Source organism: Podarcis muralis, chromosome 5 (genome assembly GCF_964188315.1).
Source record: "Podarcis muralis chromosome 5, rPodMur119.hap1.1, whole genome shotgun sequence".
In the NCBI taxonomy this organism is placed as follows: Eukaryota; Metazoa; Chordata; class Lepidosauria; order Squamata; family Lacertidae; genus Podarcis; species Podarcis muralis.
The window spans coordinates 42,636,306-42,661,064 of record NC_135659.1 but is presented as its reverse complement, the minus strand read 5'-3'; the positions used below and the strand labels follow the sequence as shown (position 1 = coordinate 42,661,064).

Here is a 24,759-nt window from a genome sequence, read left to right as displayed (position 1 = left end):
AATTGGTAATTTGAACTCTGGTTTTTTTACCTGCTATTTTTAATAAATGTGGATGTATTACTGGTGTTTTAACATTTTGTAACCTTACCTGAGAACTGGAATGTGGGTGGGCTAAAATGTTCTGAAATGTATGTATTTTCTTTTGTTTCAAATTAGATAGAAATAGTTATATTTATTTATTTTTTCTTCCCTCTAGTTACAAACATTTAATACTGCTGAATCCTGTAAAGATGTTCAGGACTTAACTAATGGTGTTGCCATGGCACAAGTACTTCATGAAATGTAAGTTACTTTAAAGTATGTGTGTTGAATTATTTTGGTTTTCTTGTATATTTTGGTTTTCTCTTTCTTTTACACACCAGTGTTTCATTGTAGATCCCATTTGCAAAATGTATTAGCACAATAAATCACATTCTTTTGTAACTGATCATCTGAGCTTTCTTCATAATCACTCTACCCTTCTTCCTTTATAAGGTACCCGACTTGTGTTATCTTGCAATTCAAATTTTTAAATACGATGGGAGGCAAAAGATGTGTGTTTGTGTGTTAAACTTACCGGTACATGGGAACAGTAATTGTGTAAACTTTTATTTGTGAAACTCTACTTTGCCTTACCAGCAGTCTTTTCCTACATACTTTTATAATAAAAATAGGACTGGAATTCAGTCATGAACTACAAACACTTTTGTGATATTTAATAAAAATGGATTGATTTTATTTTAGTGATGCTGCTTGGTTTGACAAAGTTTGGCTAAGCCGTATTAAAGAAGATGTTGGTGACAACTGGAGAATAAAGGTAATTGAAAATGTCTATGTGTGTCTACAAAAGATAACATTTCAAAGTTAAAACTATACAAAAAAAATATGAATACATCTTATTCTTTTTAAGTCCACTTGGTCTAGCAAGTTAAATTCCGAATCAAAGGCTAGTTCTTGCTCTGTGCCCTTCTGTGTAAAACAATGTATAGACTTGAGGGATGTCCCAGATTGCTTTTATAGATTATCACCTTCTATCAACTATATTTTATTTGCTTATTTTTGATGTCATGGTATTCTCTCATTGAAGTGCTAACATTGACCGCTCTTCATAGGCAACAGTGGAAAAATTGTGAACTTCTATTGTTGCAGTGATTCAGCAGCAGTGTTCACATCCCTTCACCAGCAAAATTTAGAAGCAACAAGGGATATAGTATTGCAGTTCCTTCAAGCTGAATTCATTTGTACGAAAAATACAATTTTAAAATGTTATTGTAAATTCAGTTGGCAGGTGGGGGTAGGGAGAAATGTAACTTTTCAGTATTCTTTCCCCACCCTCATATTGCAGATGGAGGAGAGGAGGGGGGAGAGATTTGAGGCTGGAGACTCATAGTAATACTGCAGTGTAATTTAACCCGCTGTTAATGTTGTCATACTGCAGATGTGAGCAGGGTTACAGCTTACAGTCATATGATCTGAACATTTGAGACTAGGCCTGAGGTGTGTAGTAACTTGCCACAACTGCCTTAAATAAAATATTTAAGAACTGTCACCTAGCAATCCTACAGCCAGCATTTAGCAGTCTGAGGGGTTGCTGGAAAGAGCGTTAGTATTGATCTACCATAGAGGAGGCATGTTGGTGACCAGGAAACTCATTAAAAACAGTGAGCATGGAAATCCCACTTTAGACTTCTGCATTGGAAAAGTTGCATGGCATTGTGTCCCCATCTCTCAGATACCCACAGCTTACACTGATCTCTTACAGAAACCCAATTGTTCTTTGAAGGACTTGTAATTTTTATTTTTATTTTTTGCTTTCACCTGAGGCTGTTCTGGTTTATGGTAATAATAGTAACATTAAGTAGTACACTACAGTGTCCACCTGAGCCAATCATCTTCATATATGTCACATTTGTTCAGTAAAGGCTGTCATTGAGACATTTAATCCCAAATGTGAAATACAGGAAAATCTTTCGAAAGTGAATTCACAGTCATAACCAATGTTTTCTTTTAAACCTTCTTAGGCCAGCAATTTGAAGAAGGTTCTTCAAGGAATTACAGATTATTATCATGAGGTATAGAAAAAACAGCAGCTGTTAAAGTAATACTTTGTTCACTATAGTCAAAGGCTAAATCTCAATTTGTTTGGTAGTGTTTTTGTTAAATCTTATCATGGGCATTGCTTCATATGTAAAATAGATACAGTGGTACCTTGGGTTAAATACTTAATTTGTTCCGGAGGTCCGTTCTTAACCTGAAACTTTTCTTAACCTGAGGTACCACTTTAGCTAATGGGGCCTTCCGCTGCCGCCGCGCCACTGCTGTGCGATTTCTGTTCTCATCCTGAAGCAAAGTTCTTAACCCAAGGTATTATTTCTGGGTTAGCGGAGTCTGTAACCTGAAGCGTATGTAACGAGGTACCACTGTACATGCAAAATTGATCTGGGTGAGGTTTCCTGCATTTTTCTAACTTGAACACACCCTGTACTCTGTCACCTGAAAACGGAAGCACTTTCTAAAAGTGCTTATTTATGCATTATTTTGCAGGATGTTGCAACATTTAGAAGCTAGTACATATATATAAAAATATGAGCCAGATCCTAAGCCAAGATTTACAGGCAAAGTCAATGCTGCTTTGCCTCCCTTCTTTAGCAGCTCCTTGTTCCAAATCTCTGCTACCACCACTCCTCTTTCTACACTCACTGCAGAGTTTGCAGCATCAAGCCTGACTTGGTGGCACTGGTTTAGGGACATGCTAGTTGCTGAAAACTCTTGAGGGCAGGCCGCACAACTGTTTTCTCACTTCCTACTCACCCTTAATCATCAAGTAATGACAGACATGGATCATCAGCCAGATTTTTTTCAAGTGTGTGTGTGTGTGTGTCTTCCCTCTAGTTTTTTCCTGACTGGACTTGTTCTAATGTACCTGTATACTTTAATAAATTCCAGCAGACCCTGTAAAATGTACTTGGTGCATGCATGATCAAAAAGAAAGTGTCCTTTACCACAAAAAAAGCTAGAGAGTTTTAACTTCTGCCTGCCTTCCAAATAATCTGACAAATTCTGCCTTCATGGACTAATTTCCTCCTCATGTCATTATGAAATTATAATGACAGATTTCCTTTGCAGTTTTTAGGTCAGCAGATTTCAGAAGATCTACTTCCTGATTTAAGCCAGATATCTGAACATTCTGATCCAGTAGAGCTGGGCAGGTTACTGCAGCTTATTTTAGGCTGTGCGGTCAACTGCGAAAAGAAACAAGGTAAATGCTTTTTCTATGAATCAGCCACCTTCTGCTGAGTTTTACGGATCATACTAGCTTGCATGGAGAAGTTGTGAAATAGCTTACGGAGATGAAACTAAAAGGGCACACAGCTTCTATTCTGTATGATTTGTGAAGTGAATTGAAAAGGGTGGTATCCCAACTAACCTATCTCATCAGTGCAAGGATTTATGCTTGGGCAATGGAACGTTCTCCCCTCTTCCCTGCAGTTCATGCCCAACACCCTCCCGTAGTTAAAAAAATATTTTTTTAAACCTTAAACTCTGCATGTGAGTTCTCAACATGTTTTAAAACTTTTGGTTAACAGAATGGATGCTATTTTAATAAATAATAATTTTAAAAATAAAATCAGATGTGAGACTCAGAATTCCAGTGTGCTCTAACTTTTGTTTTCAGTCTTCTGACCAACCCAAAACTGCAATCCAAAATGCTTCTTCTTCGAGTTAAATTCTTGACGAACATCTAAGAAAATGTGTTTAGAACCAAGGGTGTAAATTACCTTGACAGCTTGTTAATCTGTACCCTCAAATAGAATGACAGAGAATTCTGATTATGGAGTAACTCTGAATGTCATATAACTGAACCCATCCCACAGCCACATGTTTGGTGATGAGTATTTCTGCATTTTAGAGGGAATTAACTACAGCTATAGTTACAAGAATTGCAGTCTGGCTAAAATGTTAATAATGATATTTTAACCTGCTACAGTATTTTCCATAATGAGTACTACAGAAATGTTAATACTTGGCTAGAAGTAAGGTTTTGGGGTGGAGTGGGGGGGGTAGAGAAAATATGAAAGGGGTAATTTCTGTCTCCAGGTTTTTTAGGATATTTCTTCTTACAGAAAACAAACTTTTGCTAATTTTATCTTGTAGAGCATATACAAGTTATAATGACACTAGAGGAGTCTGTCCAACACGTTGTTATGGCTGCTATTCAAGAGGTAAGAAGTAGTTATAATACACACCAAAAATGAAATCATTTTCTTTTCTTAAAAAAAAATCAAAGGGTAGGGGATCTCCAGGACTGCAATAGTAACAAAACAATTGATCCTGGTTATCCCAGAATCTCTCATTACCCTACTATCTTCTACATAGTTTAAAATAAGTTGTTTGATCAAAGTCTGGTTTCTTTGCAGGCACTATTTTGAGGGATTTGGTGTAAAGAGGGCACACATATGCATAAATGTATCTAGCTTTAGTGAGCATTGCACTTTTTAAACTTCACATAGGAAGTGCCATGTTATATTTATCTAAATTTGGATGTGTGTGTCTTATGTTTTGATATTTTTAGAAAATCTCCAATGAAGTGTTATTAAAGGGGGAAATGCAATTCGATCTATGAACTGGACTGATTCAGATTGTTTGTGCCAGTTTGGCATCTCGAAGACAAAGAACATGACAAGACAAATGGAAATTTTTGATGGCTTTTAGCTAACACATGTCTTGTGGGTCAGCATAAAGTATACCTCATATAATCAATAGCAAAAAGGCTATTTTTATTTGAGGAGATTTAAGAACACAACTGGAACTGCCTCTAACCTAGAAACCCATAAAGATGTTATGTGTGTTTTTGATGGGCACTGTTACTTGGGCTCAAGGTTTTAGACATTAGTTTAAAACTTAGAGAAATATGTTGTACATCACTTTTTCTTTTTTTAAACATTGCAGTTGATGAGCAAAGAAATAGTGGGCTTTGTAAGTGAGTTGCCTGGCGATCTGGAGCAACAGGTAATTTTTATATGTAATGTTTCCAGCAGTGTTTAAGCCCTTATTTTATTTTTACCATAAGTTTCCACCTAGTGGATTTATCATTGTGTTCACCCAGTCATTTCTTTCTGTCCTAAGAGCCACACAGTGGTCACTGAATGAAATGATCTTTGAGTTCTGCAGTGGGAATTGCCCAGGACCATGACCACAAAGTGTGGCTGGTTTTCAGATTTCTCACAGCCTGAAGGCCTGGATGTCTCAGTTCTAGAATAACTAAAAGCACCATAATCTGAGGATAGGTGAAATTCAGGCTAATGCCTTCAAAGGAAGCAGTTTTGAACCAAATATCGAAGGGGAGGGGAGGGGGTCACACTTCCTAAGACTTAGTTTCCATTTACCCAGCGTTCTGTGTTAGTTATTTGGTGCCTGTCTATCATCTTCACAGTAGGGGGGATGCTGGGTATGTATGGTCATTAAATATATGTTTATACTGAAAATGAAAACTCTCCAACATTTTGAAGCTGAAAAGAACATTGGAAGAACTCAATGAAGTACTAGCAGAAAAAGAAGAGCTGAAACAAAGATGCCAAGAACTAGACCTACAGGTAAGCTCATATTTTGTTCCTAAGTACTTTTCTATAAACAGATTAATTTTGTAAATTTGATAGTTTTTCAAAATCACATTTCTGCCAGTTTCCCCTTTATAGCATTCACATAGTTGATTCTTCTGTTCTACAGTTTTTTGTGAGTTGTGCTGTTCATCGTGCAATGCCTCATCTCTGCTTATAGTGAAGAAGGTTGTATATCAGGTTCTTCTTGCATTCCTGAGGCCAGAGTTTCATTTTGGAAACTTGGATAATATGTATTATCTCTTTATTCCATGTAGCTGCAGTGCTTTTTTCTGGCTGGGGTTTGGGCAGCAGCATAAGGCCACCATCTGTGACTTTATGCCAGCAGAAGAATTATTCGCTTTAAAGTGCTTGTGCAATGGTTCAAAAGGCTGTAGCAGTTTCAGTAGTGCTCTGTAATGCTCTGTTCAGAGATCCATTGTTTTCAGGGAACGGGAAGAGCCATTAGTTTTTTAATAGCATCTGCTAACCAGACATGTCCATCTGTGCTCCTCACTGCCATTGTTGGATGTACCTTATTTACTGTGTAATATTGTCCTTTGTGGCAGCCATTTGGATTCTGTCTTGCATTACAGTTAGTAGTTTGTGCAATTGAGTTTTTAATTAGGAATTTATAGATCAAATGCACTAAATACCTTTTCTGCCTGAATTCTGACTAGCAAGGCTAGTTGACCCAACATCACAAAAGGGACACATTTCCTGTTATTTAAACTGGCAGAAGGTAGAAATGACAGTGATTGCAATTCTGCGGACACTTAATTGGGAATTGGCACTGTTGAATTTAGTAAATCTTTTTTTGTGCAAACACACATAGGATTGGACTGTAAGGAGAAGTAAAGGAATAGGCTGAATATTTAAAGGGAGGGACAGTATGTCTGTGTAATCCACCTTATGTTTTTTGGGAAATGTAATTTTTTAAAAAATAATAATCATAATAGTGCTGAATGTCTATCCTGACCCTGACCTTGCTTATCTCTAGTCTAAAAAATGTAAAATATATTTTGGCTAGCCTGGCACAATTAACAAATGCCTCTGTGATATACTGAATATATGTTTATTTGAAAATCAAGAAAAAAATTGCTTCTTGCTTAAACTAATTGTTAATAAATTCACTTATAAGGTCTCAGTCTCCCATGATACTTTACAAGAATTTATGAAAGGTAGGTTTCTTTTTGTTTCAGGGAAAAGTAACCCAAAGAGCACAATGCATTCTAAGTACCAATGAACTAACATGTGACTTGCTCTGACGTTTGATATTTTAAAATTAACACAATGGCTTTTACTAGAAAATGCTTAAGAGCTCTGTTCTTTTAATCTGTGGCTCCTTTATGACTGTTAATATACTTACTGTTGTGTTCCCATTTCTTAGCTAGCAGCGTTTTCAGAAATAATTGCAAAATGCATGTTCTTGTATATGATGCTGTCTTATGGCTCCAGGAGTTCATTTTTGCCATAGCCATTCACTGCTGAGTATTAGTACCATGTAGTGTTTATATCTTCAGTTTACCAACCTGGGAATATTTTTCTCCCTAAGACTTCTTCATGCCATTTTATTTCTACTTATGCTGTACCCTGGTAACCTTATCTGAATGGACTCTGGCCTGATCTAGCATGGCAGTTCTTGCATCCTTATGCAGAGCGAATGGAAATTGCCTGGAAACTGGATCAGACTAGAGTCCTTCTGGTTTTTCATTCAAAAGCAAAGCATGGCGGTGAAGTCTTCCCCTTGTTGATTATCCCAGCATCTAATATGCAGAAGTGCAATGTCTCTTTCCATGCAGGTAATGTTTTGCTGCTGTGGCTGATAGGACTTGCAGTGTAATCAAAGTTAAGGTATTTCCAGCCAAGATCTGAATTGCTGCAAGTGGAGAGAAAATAGCCACATGACAGTTCCATGTGTAGATTTGCAAAGAGCAACACAAGAATTTGAGCCGCACAAGGCAGTAGAACTGCCGCTCATAAGCACATGGAAGCCTGAGTGATTAGGCTTTTTGTCTCATGAAAGGTTTTACTACAACTGTCTGGGGTAAGAGCGCAGTGGCAGTAGCTGCCTTATGAACTGAAGATCTACTTTGGAACTCAGCCTAAGCCCAAAGCCCTAAAGACACAAATCCACTGAAATAAAATCAATGGGACTTTCTTCTACAAAATTCGATTATGTACATAAAAACAAGCATGCTATAATTTAATACAAGATAATAAAACTTTAGCAAAGGCAACCACTTAAAATCTTTTTTGCTGCTAAGCTGCACTTTGTCTGTGAAACACATTATTTCACTGGGGTCATTTACCTGTACATTTTCGTCAGCTGTTTTAATGGATGAACCATAATCCTGAAGTGGGTTCTACCTCTTTAGGTGGCTGCCCTTCAAGAAGAAAAGAGCAGTTTGATGTCTGAAAATGAGCTTATGAATGACAGATTGGACCAGCTGGATGGTTCTCTTGATGATACAAATACTGCAGTTGCAAAGAAGTATTTCAATGCACAAATGCAACTAGAGCAACTACAGGAAGAAAATTTCAGGTATGGATTGTTGTCATTTGATAGCCCTATCACTTCCAGTAAACTCTTAAATGGACTCCTTTAATGCACTCCGTGGTGTTGTCATTGAAAACAGTTCAGAAACTACAAGTCATACAGAAACTGCAGCCTGATTGTTCTTAGTAGAAGTAAGCCAGTCATATCATGTTACTCTTATTTTTGTGTAGCTGCAGTGGCTTTACTTATAAAGCCAGAACAGCCTGGGCCAAGTGTGCTTGTGGAATACCTTCTCTCATATTTACTTGCTCATTCGTGAATATCTCTTGAAGAGGCCTTGTTTAGGGTTCTGCCACTAAGGGCAGTTCATAGTTTAGGAATTAATGATACCACCTGTTCAGTAGTTCCACCTAAGCTGTGGAATGCAATCTGTAGAAAAGCTAGAAAGACTACTTGGTGGTCTTCTTCTTCTTCCTCTTCTTCTTTTGCCTTGTGTAAAAAATATATACATTTTCCACCAGGCTGTTGGCAAAGGAAATATCCTTCCCCCTCCTATTGTGGCCCTATCTACCATAATTATGCTGCTTTTAATTATTGTAATCTGTTGTTTTATCTTATTTGTTTTTATTTTATGTCTTAATAGCTTTAGTTTATCCATCATCTTAATCTAATTTATGAGTAGACTAGAAACAGAATAGATGCAAAACCTACATTTTAAAAATGTTGTTATTTAGACAGGACAGCCAATCTATATAAACTTGCCCTTTGTATCCATGCACATAAGGAATTTTGTAAATGCCCTTTGCATGATAAAACACTGTTAAATATTATTGTTCCACCACTGCAATAAATGTGCAGTAAGGTAAACGAATACACATGACTTGTGTTTAAAGAAGGGACTAATGGGAAATATTTTCAGTAATCCTATTTTGTTTATGTAAAGGCTTGAAACTGCAAAAGATGATTATCGTGTTCATTGTGAAGAACTTGAGAAACAACTGGTTGAGCTTCAGCATCGGAATGATGAACTGACCTCTCTGGCAGAAGAATCAAGGGCTCTAAAAGATGAGATTGATGTTCTTAGGTATGCTAAAAATCAAATTTCACTCCTGCTGAAGGCTGTGTCAGTTCTACAGTTTGAAAAAGCTTGGAATTTCTTATAAACTGAAGTACTCTATTTTGCAATAATGAATCCTGCATGAATGAGCAAATTTAAAGAGATCAATAGAGAACATTACATTGTAATATAGTACATGTTAATTAAGGGTTTGTATCACTGAAGCTGCCAAAACTATTCTAAGTGATATTTAATGTCCTAGTCCTGAAAATGAAAAATATCCCAAGAACTAAGAGATGTTATCATGGATTTTTTTATTTATATGTCTTCATGCATGTAACTGATAACTTAAGAAAATAGGATACCTTATATGCCATGAAAAGTAATATCCCACAACCACCATATCCTATTTCACACAACTGTGTGGGAGTCAAAGCAAAGGTAAATTGTTTAGTGTTATACCATAGATTAAACTTTATTAGGATAAATAAATTTACTGATTCCATTTCCATGTTGCACCAAAATATTGGCTACCTGGGTTTCTTATATCCTGATTCAGTAACAGTAAGTGGAGACCCCATGAAGTGTGTGTGAGGGAGAGGGAGATGAAGCGAGCTCTATTGGCATGTTGTACTAAAAAAAACATTCTGTATACTTTGTTGAAGGTAACCCTATCCAACCCAGTGGGAACTTGCTTCAGAGTCTACCTGAATAGGATTGAGAATGCTAATCTGAGGGTCCATAGTGACAATTGAAGCAGGGCCGCCTTTATTCTAGATCTGTTAATCCAGAACTCTTTTGTCTCCAGCTCCACCCATCATCAGCTCTAGCATACGCCTGAGAGGATGTAGAAAAAATATATTGCCTGCCCTTGTATTTGTTGTCGTACAACAGCTGTTGTGTGTAATAACCCGTTTTGAGAATAGAGGCCTAACCTTTCTCTTGAGGCCCATATGCATATTTCATTTACATTGGCGATCCATCATGAATTCTGCTTGAGGATTTATCGCCATCAAATAGTGTTATGTAATTGAAAAGTCCTAATATCTCAACTGGGAGCTTTCTCTGCCTGAGCCCCATGGCTTGTATAATTCTATGAAAAACAAAATTCTAAACAATGAATGTTTGTCACATTAGTTCACATTCTACTCTTGGGCACTAGGAGCAGTTAGAGACATGGTTTTTTAAAGAACTCAACTTTTGTAGTGCCCATATTTCTGAGAAAAACACACACACGACGCTTTGCTCCTACAGGACGCTTGCTGACAAGACAAACAAGCTGGAGTCAACCGTTGAGGTTTACCGCAAAAAACTGGAGGACCTGAATGACTTTCGCAGACAGGTGAAATCGCTTCAGGAAACAAATATGATGTATATGCACAATACCGTTAGCCTAGAGGAAGAGCTGAAGAAAGCCAACGCAGCCCGTGCACAGCTAGAAACTTACAAAAGGCAGGTAAGAGATAAGCTTTGCTTACATCCTCTTTGTACTTCTGTTTTTCCTTATTATTTCAGCTCTTAAAAAGTTGTGGTGTTTGGATCAGAATTGATTCAAATGTAAATTTAAGCCTTGCCACCATGCCAACCCCAAATTTGCAGCAGCTTCCATTCCTGTCACACATTTATATGGTATGTTATTTCCCCCAATGGAACACTTGCCAGTGCACAGTGGCTCCAATATTTACCCTCGTATCTTTAAAGAGGCAGCACAGGGGCAGCAGTTTGCATGTATTAAATCCAAATATATTGTTGTGAGGCCTTTTTCTGTTTTCCTTTTGCATCCTAGAAGTGTACTCCACTGCAGAGGTGGACTCTGTGTTTATGGAAGAACACACAGAGAGCTGCCCCGTCACGAAAATGAATGACACAACCCCTATAAGTGTGCTGAGTGTGCCCACTAAAGTTTGCATGCCTACAGCCAGCAGCTGGATCAGGGTACTTAGCTCCAAAGAAATTAAAAGGATATTTCTTTGTAGAATATTCCACTAAAGAATTCAAATGATACCAGCTGAATCTGGTGACTTGGAAGTTGAAGATACAGTGTGATATTTGTCTGCTTGCTAAAGAGATAGTGGTCAGGGGTACATCTGAAATGTTTTAAATGAACAGCTAATTGTTGGACACAAAGTCATTATTAGATTAAAACAGGATGTTTGTAATGTTGCTGAAAGGGAGAACCTGGTTATTAGAACTCATGAAGGCATTTGTGTTAAATGACACTTAAATTCTGATGGTGGTATTCTTTCTTCCCCACTCCCACCCTTAGAACAATTTTTAAATAAACCAGTTTAGAAGCCCTTTAAGACAACATGTGTTTGCCTTTTCAAACAAGGTCCAAGAACTTCATAACAAACTTTCTGAAGAATCCAAAAGAGCTGATACACTAGCATTTGAACAGAAGCGACTGGAAGAGAAGCATGAAGCGTTAATTAAAGAGAAAGAGGTACAGCTTCTAAAAGTGTAATAGAAATGTATTCGTATGTTTTTCTCCAAATACCTGGGATGCAAGATAGGTAGGATGTCATATTGATGGGGACCATTTTCTCTTCTTGCCAAGTAATGTAACCCTCTGAATCTCAAGGGATTTAACTGCAGAGATTGAGAGGCAGAAGGTAGCAATGCTGTAATTAAAATAGTTATTAAATAGTATAAAAATGAGATTTGCTAAACACAGCAAATATACTGCTTAAAGCCAGGGCTGACAGGATCTGCCAGTTTCAAATCACTCAGTTTCTCATTTTTCCAGTCTTCAGTTCTCCATATTTCTACAGCAATTTGCAATTATAAAAAAGCTCATGAAAATTCATTAGCGTTATACTGTGCATTTCTCCTAACACATTTTTGTATGCAGTTTTGACTAGTGTCAAAACTTTTTTTTTTTGAAGCAATTTATCCTAATATAATGTATTATTGCATGTTATTTTCACTAGCATATTCACTTTTATGTACTTTCCCCTCATACATGTGCTGTCAAAAACATTTTGGTTGGAAAGCTACATTGCAAAGTTTTGAAGGGTGGCTGTGCTTCAGTTCTCATATTGTTTCTGAATTTGCAAATTTGATAGATTCGCCTTTAAGCGTGAACTAAACTTAATTTCGCTCCCATTCCTAGTTGAAGCAGATTGTATGTTGGTTTATGAGCTCTTAAACATTCAATAGTTGTTTAAACAGTGGTTTAACCAGAAAAAGCCAAGGTTTATATTTAGGTCAATTTAGTTAAAGTGTTTGTAAATGTTTCTGCCAGCCTTCAACCAGCTATAGGACCCAACCTATTTGAGGTGAGACAAAATGGAATGAAACGTCTGTAAGATTTCAGGTTTTCAGGTCTCCTTATCCAGTACAGTCCCTCAAACACCTGAATGTTGTGAGATTCTCTAGAGTGGTACTCATTATAGTGCAGGGAAGCTTCAGCAGAAAGAAGCTAACAAAAAAATAAAAAGAAACTAGCCTGGCATCAATTGTCCATGTTCGGCAACTTCTTGTCTGGAGTACTGTAATGCACTATCTATGGTGCTGCCCTTGAAGACAGTAGGCTGCTGCTAGTGTAGAATGCTGCAGCCATGCTGATAAGTGGAGGAGCTAAGTGAAGCTATGTATCACCAGTCCTGAAAGCACTGCACTGGCTCCCAGCGAGCTGCCAGGTCTAATTCAAGGTACTAATACTAGCATAGGTAAAGGGACCCCTGACCATTAGGTCCAGTCGTGGCCGACTCTGGGGTTGCGGCGCTCATCTCGCTTTATTGGCCGAGGGAGCCGGTGTACAGCTTCCAGGTCATGTGGCCAGCATGACAATACTAGCATATAAAGCCCAAAATTACTTGGGACCCAAAGTACTTAAAAATGTCAACCATCTTGTACTCTACGATCACCAGGGGAGACCTTGGTGGTGGTGCCAGTACTGGGAGCTGCCCAATTCGCAGTGACTCATTGCAGGATTTTTTCCGTGGCAGTTCATTCATGCAAGCTGTGGGGAATGCAGACGTGTCATGCCTGATGCCAGCACACCTTGTGGCATACTCACGGGGCCACCATGGAACTTGGGGCGGGGGCAGCCATTTCGGAATTTTGCAGGAGCCTCACTTGGCACCCCGGGAGGAAAACAGATAGAACATAGACAGAGAAAAAAATGCATTTCACATTTACCACTCTTAAACTTTGTTTTATTTTCAGAGATTGATAGTTCAGCGTGATGCACTGAAAGAGACAAATGAAGAGCTCAGGTGTTCACAGATGCAGCAGGATCACCTGAACCAAACAGGTATATGTGTTTCCTTCCTGTGGAATCATGTTATTCTTTAAGCTATAGATAGCTTTATTACTTTACTATTATCTTTTCAGATGCATCTGCTGTGAAAAGTTACGAAAATCTTGCTGCTGAAATTCTGCCTGTGGAATATAGGTAAGAAAGGAGCCTAGAATGTTTGCAGAATGAGAGCTGGAATGCAGTCGTGTGACTGAATAATTGAAAAGACATACTCCCATAAATGGAAAAAGTGAATGTTTTAAACTTGCATATCTCATAATGCATTCGCTGTTTAAACTTGTCCTAAACTTGTCCTGTAATGAAATATAGAAAGTCCCACTGGATTCTTATGGACAACTTCATACATTTTTTTGCAGTGTGAAACTTTACTTCTAGGGCCCAAATCCAGAAGGCAATATCATTTTAAATTTCCTTCCTGGAGAAAAAGATATCCAGCCCCACTTCCCAGCTGCTTCTTTGATTTCACCCCTTCCAACTTAATATTAGTGTTCAAACTTTTCTTTTCTTTTAATTAGGAGCTGCTTTAAAGCAGGAAGCGAGTGTTAAAAAGCTCTACAGTACTTGAACCGTTCTATCACTACCACTTAGTGCAATTTGGTGCATGCTTACTCAAAAGTAAGGGCCATTGAATTCAGTGAGACTTATTCCTAGGTAAAAGTACAGTCATACCTTGTGTTGCATCCACTTCAAGTTGCGTCTTTTCGCGTTACGTCCCATGGCAACCCGGAAGTACCGGAACGTGTTACTTCTGGGTTTCGCTGCTTGCACATGTGCAGAAGTGCTAAATCACGAGCTGTGGGCATTTCATGTTATGAACGGGCCTCCAGGACAGATCCCATCCATAACATGAGGTACCACTGTATAGTATTAACAGCCTTGAATTTCTGAGTCAAGGCTTTTTTACTGGAATGAAATTGAAATAATTTCATATGACCTGTTCTACAACCACACTTGATACTTGTACATTGTAATGGTAGAATGCCTCGTTATATATATTTGGGGGGGAAATGCCGCTGATAAAAGCTAAACTTCTTGTAAAACACCTTTGTTTATAATTTTGTGTTTGAACCTCAGAGAAATGTTCATCCGGCTGCAGCATGAAAACAAGATGCTCCACTTGCAACAAGAGGGATCCGAAAATGAACAAATTGTGGAGCTTCAAGAGAAGCTAGAACAAAAGCATCGAACAATAAATGAATTAGAGACTGAAAACAGGTATCCTCCCCCCCCCCCCACTTAAAAGGACAGGATTTGACTAATGAACCCCGTCTGCTGGAGCCCTGCACCAGGACTTTCCCTTGCATGACTGGTCTTTCCCCTCTCTGTTCCCCGCTATAAGCCCCCTGAAATTGGCTCAGGCCGTGGGGGTTTGGGAGAACTCCCAAAACTGGCATGTGGGAACAGGGGGGTCATTCCGCCTAGCAAGCTGCAGTGCTTGCACAGGCAGAACACTCTTCTAGCATGACACTGACTTCCACCCAAAGTTTGTTGACTGATTTTTTGGGGAAACCTACCATAGAATGGGTGCAAGACTCATAACCAAACATATAGCATACAAGCAGTGGATGATAAATACCGAATAAGTGCAAAAATGCAAAATAAAAAGGACAAAGCAGCTGTCAAATCTGCCAGAAAGTTGACTTCTTTTATTTCTTATACTTGAATTCTGACGATTAGCAATTGGATTGTTAGATGTATATATAACATTTGTGTTCTTTAAAAAATGCTTCTCCATAGGCTGAGCAAGGAGCGGGTTGGAGAGCTGCAGCAGCAGATTGAGGACCTCCAGAAGACCTTGCAGGAACAAGAATCCAAGACTGAAGGGGAAGGGGTAGGTATTAGATGGGGATAGTTTTCATAATACACCTTCCTGCTATTTGTTGTCCTAGCACCATGGTTTTGTTGCTGAAGGCTCTGTTTACAATGAAAACATAACTTTAGCCATGTAAAATGTAAAAACAAACTGAAAAGCAAACATTCTGAAATGATTAGAAAAAGCTTTTGAAAAAGGAGGTGGGGAACTTGAATCTGAGTTTCACATGCAAAACAATCTCTTTAGTGTTCCTGAGTGATGGTGAGAATAAGTGATAAAGAAAATTAAAAAACACCTTTTGCTTAAGTCATCTTTGGAGAGAGGCCTCCCAACATTACATTGTTGGAAGCAATCATTAAGCACTAAACTAGCACCTGTGTGTGTCATCTGCAGCTACTAGAACTGGTTACTGTTGGGAATAAATTACTGTCCTGTATATGACTGATAAGACCTAATAAATGTTACTTGTTTTTATAGTCCAGCAAGCTGAAGCAGAAGATAGCAGCACATATGTAAGTTACAAGATTAGCATATACTTTATTTTAGTGTGCTGTATGTGTGTAAACATAAAGCATGAGAGATTCTTTTTGACTATATGCAAGTTGATTCATGTCTTCTGTCCCTTCCCTGCTGTGGAAGGAGAGGGAGTGGTGCTGCCATGGCCATTAAAGAAGTTATTCCAACCCGTATCAGCCCTCCCTGCAATACTCTACATTCTTGATGCAAGCGGACAGCTTCATAACCCTGTTGGAGGAGCCAGTAGGGTGGTGCTATGGAACTGGCCTGCCAGCAGTTGTGTCACTTCCACTTACCATGATTGTGTGGGGGCAGGGCAGTATGAGATTGGGGTGGGGCGGGAGCACCAGGTTGGCTCTGCTGGTATGCCAGCACTGCCCTGCCTGCCCTGCCCCCACTGTCTCAGTCAGTAGCTATGATCCTGTTTCCAGGACGCCACCGAATGCTCCTGCCTGATTGATTATCTCATTCATTCACTTGTCTTCCCCTGCATCACTCCATATCCAGCATGGTATTTGTAATGTTCTGTAGTCACTCAGAACTGCAGCAATTAAATTGCATATTGTCCCAAAGCAGGTTTGAATATACCAACAACTTTTTTTAAAACCTTCACTACTTTTTAAAAAAAGCTTTCCAGTTCTTTGTGTAGACAAGACCTACAATATTTGTCATAGAAAACCATTGAGTATCTTCTTCTTCTGTCATAGAAAACCATTGAGTATCTTCTGTTTCCTAAGTGTCTGCTCTGAAAATTTATATATTTGATTTGGGATAGTTTGCCTTACAGCTAATTTGTTAGTGTTTCTTGCTTCCAGTTCGTTTTTGAAAATATAGTAATACAGCCAAACCTCGACTCCCGAACGCCAAAAACCCATAGTAAATGCTCCGGTTTTTGAACATTTTTCGGAAGCCAAACATCCGACGTGGCTTCTGCTTGAGTGCAGGAGGCTCTTGCATCCAATCGGACGCTGCACCTCGGTTGTGCAACATTTCGGAAACTAAACGGGCTTCCAGAACGGATTACGTTCGACAGCTGAGGTTTGACTGTATCTGGTATAGAGCAGTTTATCTGGCTATTTTGGGCTCGTGAGAATATGAAATGCTGATGTGGCCTGATCTCTGATTTTGAATCTTACAGGGAAAAATTGAGTGAAGTCCATGATGAATTGCAGAAGAAGGAGGCGCTTCTTGCAGACCTGCAGCCAGATCTAAATCAAAATGGTGAGTGATTTGATGTGAATGTTAATTTTTATCACCAATATTGTTTCATTACAGTTTCTCCTCATGCCTGGGCTAGGCTACGTGCTTGGTATCTTATTCCATTAGTCTGTAAAATACTGCAGAATGGTACCTGGTACATGGGAAGATGGTGTCCTTTTCCTCTTGCTCTGATAACTAAATCTTAAATGATTGAGTTGCTGTCCATGAGATGGTGTCATACTGTGCTTCTCGAAGGACAATGATGAAGCTCCATGTGAAAGTAGAGAGAAAAGCCGCCACAAGCCAAACTTCCTTGGCTATCGTTCGATGGTACTTGCCTGGAACTCCTAGTTGTTTCTATTATGGATAGAAATAATTAAATGGTTGTGAACCCTTCTGGAGCCTGCTGTATCCCAACTCAAGTTTATCAATTATTTGAGGCTTTGATAAGACACAGTCTCCATTAATAATGACATTTGGTTTTCTGATAAACAGCACAAAAAATTGAAGAACTGGAAGCAGCTCTGCATAAGAAAGATGAAGATATGAAATCGATGGAGGAGAGGTATAAAATGTACCTGGAAAAAGCAAGAAGTGTGAGTATTTTCTAAAATGTCAGGTTTTCCCCCCTACAAATCTGGAACTGGTAGCCCCTCTCTTGTGCTAACTACAGTTGTACCTTGGAAGTCGAACGGAATCCATTCCGGAAGTCCATTCGACTTCCAAAAGGTTCAGAAACCAAGGTTCGGCTTCTGATTGGCTGCAGGAAGCTCCTGCAGCCAATTGGAAGCCGTAGAACCCACGTCAGACATTCAGGTTCCAAAGAACGTTTGCAAACCGGAAGACTCACTTCCGGGTTTGCGGGGTTCGGGAGCCAAAACATCGGAGTACCAAGGCGTTTGGCATCCAAGGTACACCTGTACCATCATGTTTAAAGGTGGATTCATTCTATATTTTGTGTTCAGCTTTTCTAGTTCTGTTGTTTCGGCTTTCATTCAGCAACATCAACCAAAATGCTTACACGTGCTTTTATATGGTTGACATTTTTAACCAGTGTTAGAGCAGACCTGTTGGAATTAATTGGCATGACTAACATAGGTCCATTAATTTTAGTGGGTCTCGTCTGTTTCTTAACTTAGTTGGATACAATACATTGTGCTGGTTCTTTTGTTTTTTTAATGAAGCGTTGCACATCTTACTGCTGAATTATTTTGATTGGGTAGGAGGTAGGTTTGCCAAATTAATTTATGTTCATCTTTATGCAGGTGATAAAAACGTTGGACCCCAAATTAAATCCTGCATCTGCTGAAATCATGTTGCTGAGGAAACAGCTGACAGAGAAAGATAAAAGAATTGAAGCACTTGAGGTAAGAACAATTTTAGCATCTCCTCTGGATGTTGTTTCCAATTTAATTACAGGAACTGCTATACAGAAGAGCCAGGAGAACAGTTATTTCAAAAACCATTGTTTATAACCATACATAGTAGGAAAGTATAGAGAGAACAGAGCATTCAATACAAGCTCCAGTATTCATTGAGATTTATGAAGCATCTTACAAAATTATGTAAACATGGATCACTTGGTTAACTTTGAATGTTGCGGCCAATATAATTTCCTTTGCCTATATCTTAACAATTTGTAAATTTTTTGTAGGGAGAATGTAAATTGGCCAGGCTACATGACCATGAAGAAAAGTTAATTGTGTCTGCATGGTACAACAAGGTAAGCTAAAGTGTGTCTTGTTTGTGTGAGAGAGTGAATATGTGAAAATATGTATTAATACTTCTCAGAAGCCAAAATAGTCAGAAACCAATTACTGAATTTTGAAATTTAAGAAATGCCCATTTATTGAAATGAGGGATTGTTTTCTATGTTGAGAAATGAAGATGATCCATATCTCTAGTAGTACTGTAATCACTATGTATTTAGCATCAACAGTGTGCTAAATGCTATATAACAACTGCCCCCCACCCCACTTTTCTGACATATTTGCAAGTTGTCCTGTAGCATGGGTGGGGAGCTTGGTAGATTGTACCACTGCAGCCAGTCAGACTTCTGAGAAGATGGTGGGTTGAATCCAGCACTGCATGCACAGAATTCTACTCACACAATTGGATTTTCCTTCCTCTCTTCCTTTGGAGAAGATTTTTGAGTGGGCAGGCAGTGAGGGCTGCAGGGGAGGTTTCATTATGCAAGTAGAAATCTGTCATGCAAGTAGAACAGCAGCATCATGTACAACCCCGTGGAGTCATCATAATAATGTTTCCTTTTAGATTTATAATATGCATTTTAAATTTAGGTTTATAATCTACAAAATTTAAAATACGAAATTACCTACTTTCAATGTCCTCCTCTGTGGTCTAACCCACAGAGCCTAGGGCTTGCCGATCGGAAGGTCGGCAGTTCGAATCCCCACGACGGGGTGAGCTCCCGTTGCTCGGTCCCTGCACCAGCCAACCTAGCAGTTCGAAAGCATGTCAAAGTGCAAGTAGATAAATAGCTCCGGCAGGCAGGTAAACGGCTTTTCCGTATGCTGCTCTGGTTCGCCAGCAGCAGCTTAGTAATGCTGGCCACATGACCCGGAAGCTGTCTGTGGACAAACGCCGGCTCCCTCGGCCTATAGGCCAGGCGTACCTTTACCTTTAATGTCCTACTTTGTATGATTTCTTTCAGAAAATGGTATATGTATGAATAATAATTTTGAGTAATAGTGGCTATAATAGCTGCCAGAATCTCTTAACTGTTTTCAGGAAGGAATGCAAGGAATCATGTTTATCTTGCTTCATTCCAGAGCTTAGCATTTCATAAACTGGGCATGGAATCTAGACTCCTAAGTGGGAATGCTGCCTACAAAGACGCTGGTCCCTGCACACCCGGGCGCTCTTTCCTTGCACAGCAACGGCACGTGACCAATACCCGAAGGAATCTTTCTGTTAAAGTACCACCTGCAACATCAGATTAAACCACAGAGGATATTCGTGCACTAAAGTGTCCTTAACTTATTTTGTAACTTTTGTTTTTAACTACCTGACGAAGAGCGTGATTGTGATGCTGGGCATCATCTATTTTACATCTGAGACCCATAAGGCTGGTAAATTTGATTTGGCCAGCGATGACTATAAAAAGCAACATATGTCAAATTACTTTTCTTGATTTTAAACAGATCTGAGGTATGTGTCGATAAGCACAGCTCAAAAGGCGTTTTATTTGTCTCCATAATGTATATATAAATACCAAAAATGGCATCCTATTTAAAATTCTATTTAATGTTTTAGTCTAGGATGTGTACTGATTTTAGTGGGAGTACATTTTTATGACTGTCATCTGCACAAAGAAAAGTAATCCCCCCCCCCCGGACCTTCTGCTACATTACAAAAATAACAAGGACCAAAATAGAAAATCCATCATTATTTTTCAGCATTTATGGCATGAGGGATTTTTGACTGCAAGCAAATTGTAACCAAAATGATTTACTAATTTCAGGACTTTCCACCTAATGCTGCAGTTCTGCTGAAGTCCATTCAAGCTTTATTGAACTCCCATTCAGTTTTGTAATAACTACTGGGGCTGCAGTCCAAACACCCCTTGGGGGGGGGGGGTTGGAGTGTCGTCAGTGGGGTCACTGGCCGATAGAAAACCCTGAAAAAGAGTGTTGTGGGGAGGAGCTGAGCTAGCTGGCCTGGAAGGAACAGGAATCCAAGCCAGCCACACTGCCTTGATGTGACATCATTGGGCCTGGTGAGGGCTTAATCACTTCACCAGCCTCAAGCTGAGACAGCTCTTTGCCTGCTGGGCTATAGATATAACAATGGGACTGCTACTCCATTAGGTTCTGCCGCCCCATGGCTAGGGTTTGGACTGCAGCCTTAAATCGCCATTTTATGTAATGAAAAGGATTCAGGAAAGACAAAATGTCTATGTATTTGCACTCAACTAGTGATGTCTTTATTTTAAAAAAACGTAAAATTACAGCCTTTTTAAATGTTGCAAAATTAACCTTGACTGAAGTCTCCTTAGTAGGTTTTGAGCCCATACTGAGTGGTGTGTGTTTTTGTCTCTGCTGTGTAATGTCCTGCTTGTGCAGGGATGCAGTGTGTTCGGCTGTGGCACAGTGAGAGGAAGGTTCTGATCCTATGCTGCTCCTGAGGATTGGCTGCAGATGCCCCAGACACTTGTGTGTCTAGCCCTCCATTGTGGTACAGCTAGGTACTGGGTTGAGCTCCAAGGGAGTAACTTGATGGCATTAGGTAGACATCATTTGTTGCTGTATCTTTTGCAGAATAAGAGCTTGAAGTCTATTCCAGAGAACGGTGAGTCGCTGCAGTATGTTACCTAGTAAGAAGCTGCTAGGGTTGCTTTTAAAGCCTTCCAAAATGCTATTAACATTTAAAAACTATCATTATCAGGTCAGAGAACAAAAGCAGTAGGGAAGATTCTCACAGTTGTTTGTGTGTGCTGTTTACTTTGTGCATCTGATGAAGTAGACCATTGCACTTTGTGCTGCAATTAGCCATTTTGGAATTTTAAAAATTGAGGCACATTATTATTTAGGCCGATAGCAGTAATTCCAGACACAAAGAGCAGACTTAAGTGCATGTTCACAGGGTGGAATGCATGGTTATTTTTTAAGGTGGACTCTGTGTTTAAAAAGTTACTTGCACATGGGCCAGAATTATGTTTATAAAATGTAATGCAGCCTTGAACATTACTGCAAATAAAATGAAGTCTGTAATCTGAGTTGCAGGTTTTTTTGGTGGGGTGAGGACTAACATAATCAATAACTGTAGCTTAGACTTTAAAATTTTTAGCATTTTATTAAAACTGGCCTAAAATATCTGATGATGTGACTACAGTATTACATGCTTTTGTGTAGAAACTGATACTACAGATGTCTAACAATTCTGTCTTTTAATGACGTGCTATACTTAATACCAGCACTGTAAAGTTATAGTGTGCTACTGTCCGAGCCTTCAGTCTTTCAAGCTGTTTTTCAAGATTTCATGTCTGTTGACTACCTCCTTGGTATTAAGCTCTTACTGTTCTGTTCAACCTGCTGACTTGTGTTTTTGGTAGCTTTTTCCCTGGTCTGAATTTGTAGGGAGAAATGGTGAATACAAATTTTGTAGCATGTTGCTTAATGTTTTGATACTATACTATATTCTTGTAATCAAATATGGTCGCAGTGAGTAGTCTCCACAGATAACAATTCACAAACATAGGATGCTTTTCTTCAGCGGCTTTAATTTATAGTGTGTTCTGTATGACAACTACTGCTAGTACAGGAACGTCAACATCAAGGCCCCAATCCAGCTCAAGTTAGTAACAACTAAAGCTGCAGTCCAAGCGCCATTCCAAGTGGGCATAGTTTAGATTGTTCTGTACATTCTGTTGTAAGCAGTGAATTTTTTAAAAAATAAATAGCCAGGACTAATTTCTATGGGACTTGGTGTCAGCTAACTTGAGCGGCTGAGTTGGATGCTAGCTGATGCAACTCTGCTGCATATGTGTCTTGGTACTGTCTACCTCCATGTCAAAGAGCCAGAAAAATATGGCTGTACATTATCTTAAATTACTTTTCTGTGGTAGTTTGGCATTGCTCTATTATAGTGATGGCCAAACTTAGCCCTCCAGCTGTTTTGGGACTACAACTCCTATCATCCCTAGCTAACAGGACCAGTGATCAGGGATGGTGGGAATTGTAGTCCCAAAATAGCTGGAGGGCCAAGTTTGACCATCACTGGAAGAGAATGATGGTGGTAACATTATTTTTAATTACAAATTCCATGGGTTGAAGCCAGTCATGTCCCCTGGCTGATGGAAGGGCCTTTGATCTTGTGAAAGCTCCTATGAGTACATGGGAGCAGAAGTTTATTTCCACATATTCCTCCTTCAGTCCCCTGTGCCACTTTCAAGTACTAGTCCAAAGGGCCTCCCAATCCTCTGGAGGGATTGCAGAAGGAAGAGGGGAATCTTAAGTCTCATCCGCCCTCACTTTCTGCTCACAGTCACTGGATTAAAGTGTTCTGTCAGCAGAGGGCAACATCCCATGTAATCTTAGAAAGTTTGAGCTCTTTAACGAACTAAGAGAGAAAGTAGATATGTCAGTGAATTCAATTACATATCTATGGAAGAACTCGATGGGGAGGTTTTTGGCAGAGAAGCATATTTACTGCCATGTGTTCTTTTTAGTCCCAACTTGTTTAAGAAAATGTTACTACTTACCATTTTGCAGCCATCTTTCAGAATGCTGAACTTCACAAGGATTAATCTAAAAGGAGAGAGAGAGAGAGATTTTTCAGCTATCCTGGTAGAATTGTTGCTAAATTGTGCCCATTGCCACCTATGTGGCCTGACTATTCACAGGCTATATACACAGCTCCTAGGCTTGGCTGTTTGGCCAGAGGAAATGTGTGAGCAACCCCTTTATGTGCATATTTTAATGCTACTGGATTGCACTGAGTGTCCATGGAGGCATAGCAGCTCAATCATTGCACAGGTAAACTTGTGAATCTGCAGCCATAGCAATTTTATGTAGTAATTGTGTGCAACTGAATTTGTGGTGGACTACTTGGTGTTTAGTTTCTAAACTTAAACTACCTCCTTTGAGTAATAAAATTCAGCTATTTGATCACCAGCAATTGAATTCAGAATTTTGATTCTCCTGGTTTTATTTAACTATGAATTGAGTTAGTCTCTCTTGTGTTTTGTTTGCAGTGCAATACTATACATGTCTACTCAGAAGTAAGCCCCACTGAGTTCAATGGTACTTACTCTCATGCAAGTATGTATAGGATTGCAGCCTTAGTGTGGAATATTTGCAGCCTTAGTGTGGAATATTTCTTTGATTTGAACATAATGCAAAGGAGTTACTTATCTATGTTAAGTCCTTAAAATGTGTTGTGCTTAGATGGGATGAAAATGTTGATGCATACACACTATATCTGAAAAAGCAGTCTCTCTAATAAACTAATATTAATTGATGTCAGATGCAGACTTACTTGAGCTGATGGAGACCTGCAATCACCCTTCATCTGTAATTCTTCATTAATTAAAAATGTAGCATAGAAACTGGTTCACCAAGTGTTGGCCCCGCAAAACCTTGCAGTCATATTTTAATCAGGTTTGGACTGCAATTACTGCTTAGTAAGTTGTATAGTGTTTGGCAATCATTGACAAAACCTATCACTACTCCCACACAATCTCCATTCCTTTCAGTGGGGATTGTGTAAAAACCTCAAGTGGTGCTTAAACACTTTGTTCCCTGTATTGATTGCATGTTTATTTTCATTAGAGTAAAAGCACTTTGTTTGTATAACAATTTATGAATTGACACTATGGCTAATTGTGGGATATGTGATTTCACCAACTTTTAAAAATCATGCATACATTTAGACAAGTTTCTGTAAGAACGTGACCAGACTAAAACATGCGGTAGAATTAATGAAAAGTTTTAGTTCAATACTGCTTTTACTTTATATTAATAAAAAGTGTTCTTTTCTACAATAACCATTTGCTTGGATTCACATAATTGTAAGCAATACCAATGTTTTTTCTTCAGTAAGGATAAATAGGCCTGACTTCAGGTTTTCTCATAGACTTGCCGGGGTCTAATCTATTTGGCGTGTACAAGTCTGATCCTGTGCAAAGCAAATGGGCTGTATAGAAATAGAGGAAGAAATTGCACTAATTTGTAAACATGGTTTTACTCTTGATTCAATAAATATTCTTTTATATTCACATTAAAACCTTTTGACATTAATTTTGTGGTCTCTGGTTATTTTATCAGCAGTGTCACCCTTTGCGTTGCAGTCTTGTCAAACCCACTGCATACT

At 38.9% G+C, this 24,759-nt stretch overlaps 2 protein-coding genes across 3 annotated transcripts in view; one reads left to right on the top strand and one right to left on the bottom strand.

Annotated features, from left to right (window-relative positions):
- HOOK1 (hook microtubule tethering protein 1) overlaps positions 1 to 24,686 on the top strand; it is a 31,186-nt gene extending 6,500 nt beyond the window's left edge. The window contains exons 2-22 of the mRNA XM_028733282.2: positions 197 to 282; positions 724 to 796; positions 2,001 to 2,051; positions 3,106 to 3,238; positions 4,135 to 4,202; positions 4,930 to 4,989; positions 5,490 to 5,573; positions 7,955 to 8,121; positions 9,020 to 9,160; positions 10,388 to 10,589; positions 11,466 to 11,576; positions 13,304 to 13,391; positions 13,472 to 13,532; positions 14,472 to 14,612; positions 15,135 to 15,228; positions 15,688 to 15,722; positions 16,865 to 16,947; positions 17,422 to 17,522; positions 18,192 to 18,293; positions 18,581 to 18,649; positions 19,719 to 24,686. Of these exons, the coding sequence (XP_028589115.1) occupies positions 197 to 282; positions 724 to 796; positions 2,001 to 2,051; positions 3,106 to 3,238; positions 4,135 to 4,202; positions 4,930 to 4,989; positions 5,490 to 5,573; positions 7,955 to 8,121; positions 9,020 to 9,160; positions 10,388 to 10,589; positions 11,466 to 11,576; positions 13,304 to 13,391; positions 13,472 to 13,532; positions 14,472 to 14,612; positions 15,135 to 15,228; positions 15,688 to 15,722; positions 16,865 to 16,947; positions 17,422 to 17,522; positions 18,192 to 18,293; positions 18,581 to 18,649; positions 19,719 to 19,889 (2,121 nt within the window). The 3' untranslated portion in view covers positions 19,890 to 24,686. The remainder of the gene's footprint in view (positions 1 to 196; positions 283 to 723; positions 797 to 2,000; positions 2,052 to 3,105; positions 3,239 to 4,134; positions 4,203 to 4,929; positions 4,990 to 5,489; positions 5,574 to 7,954; positions 8,122 to 9,019; positions 9,161 to 10,387; positions 10,590 to 11,465; positions 11,577 to 13,303; positions 13,392 to 13,471; positions 13,533 to 14,471; positions 14,613 to 15,134; positions 15,229 to 15,687; positions 15,723 to 16,864; positions 16,948 to 17,421; positions 17,523 to 18,191; positions 18,294 to 18,580; positions 18,650 to 19,718) is intronic.
- Positions 15,022 to 24,759, bottom strand: part of LOC114598918 (cytochrome P450 2J4-like) — a 30,499-nt gene continuing 20,761 nt past the window's right edge. The window contains exons 10-13 of one of the 2 annotated variants that reach the window (XR_013392910.1): positions 23,150 to 23,195; positions 19,035 to 19,130; positions 17,078 to 17,283; positions 15,022 to 15,311 (exon numbers count right to left, since the gene is read on the bottom strand). The gene's annotated coding sequence lies outside the window, so the exon portion shown is untranslated. The remainder of the gene's footprint in view (positions 15,312 to 17,077; positions 17,284 to 19,034; positions 19,131 to 23,149; positions 23,196 to 24,759) is intronic. The other variant, XR_013392909.1, reaches the window with a different exon arrangement.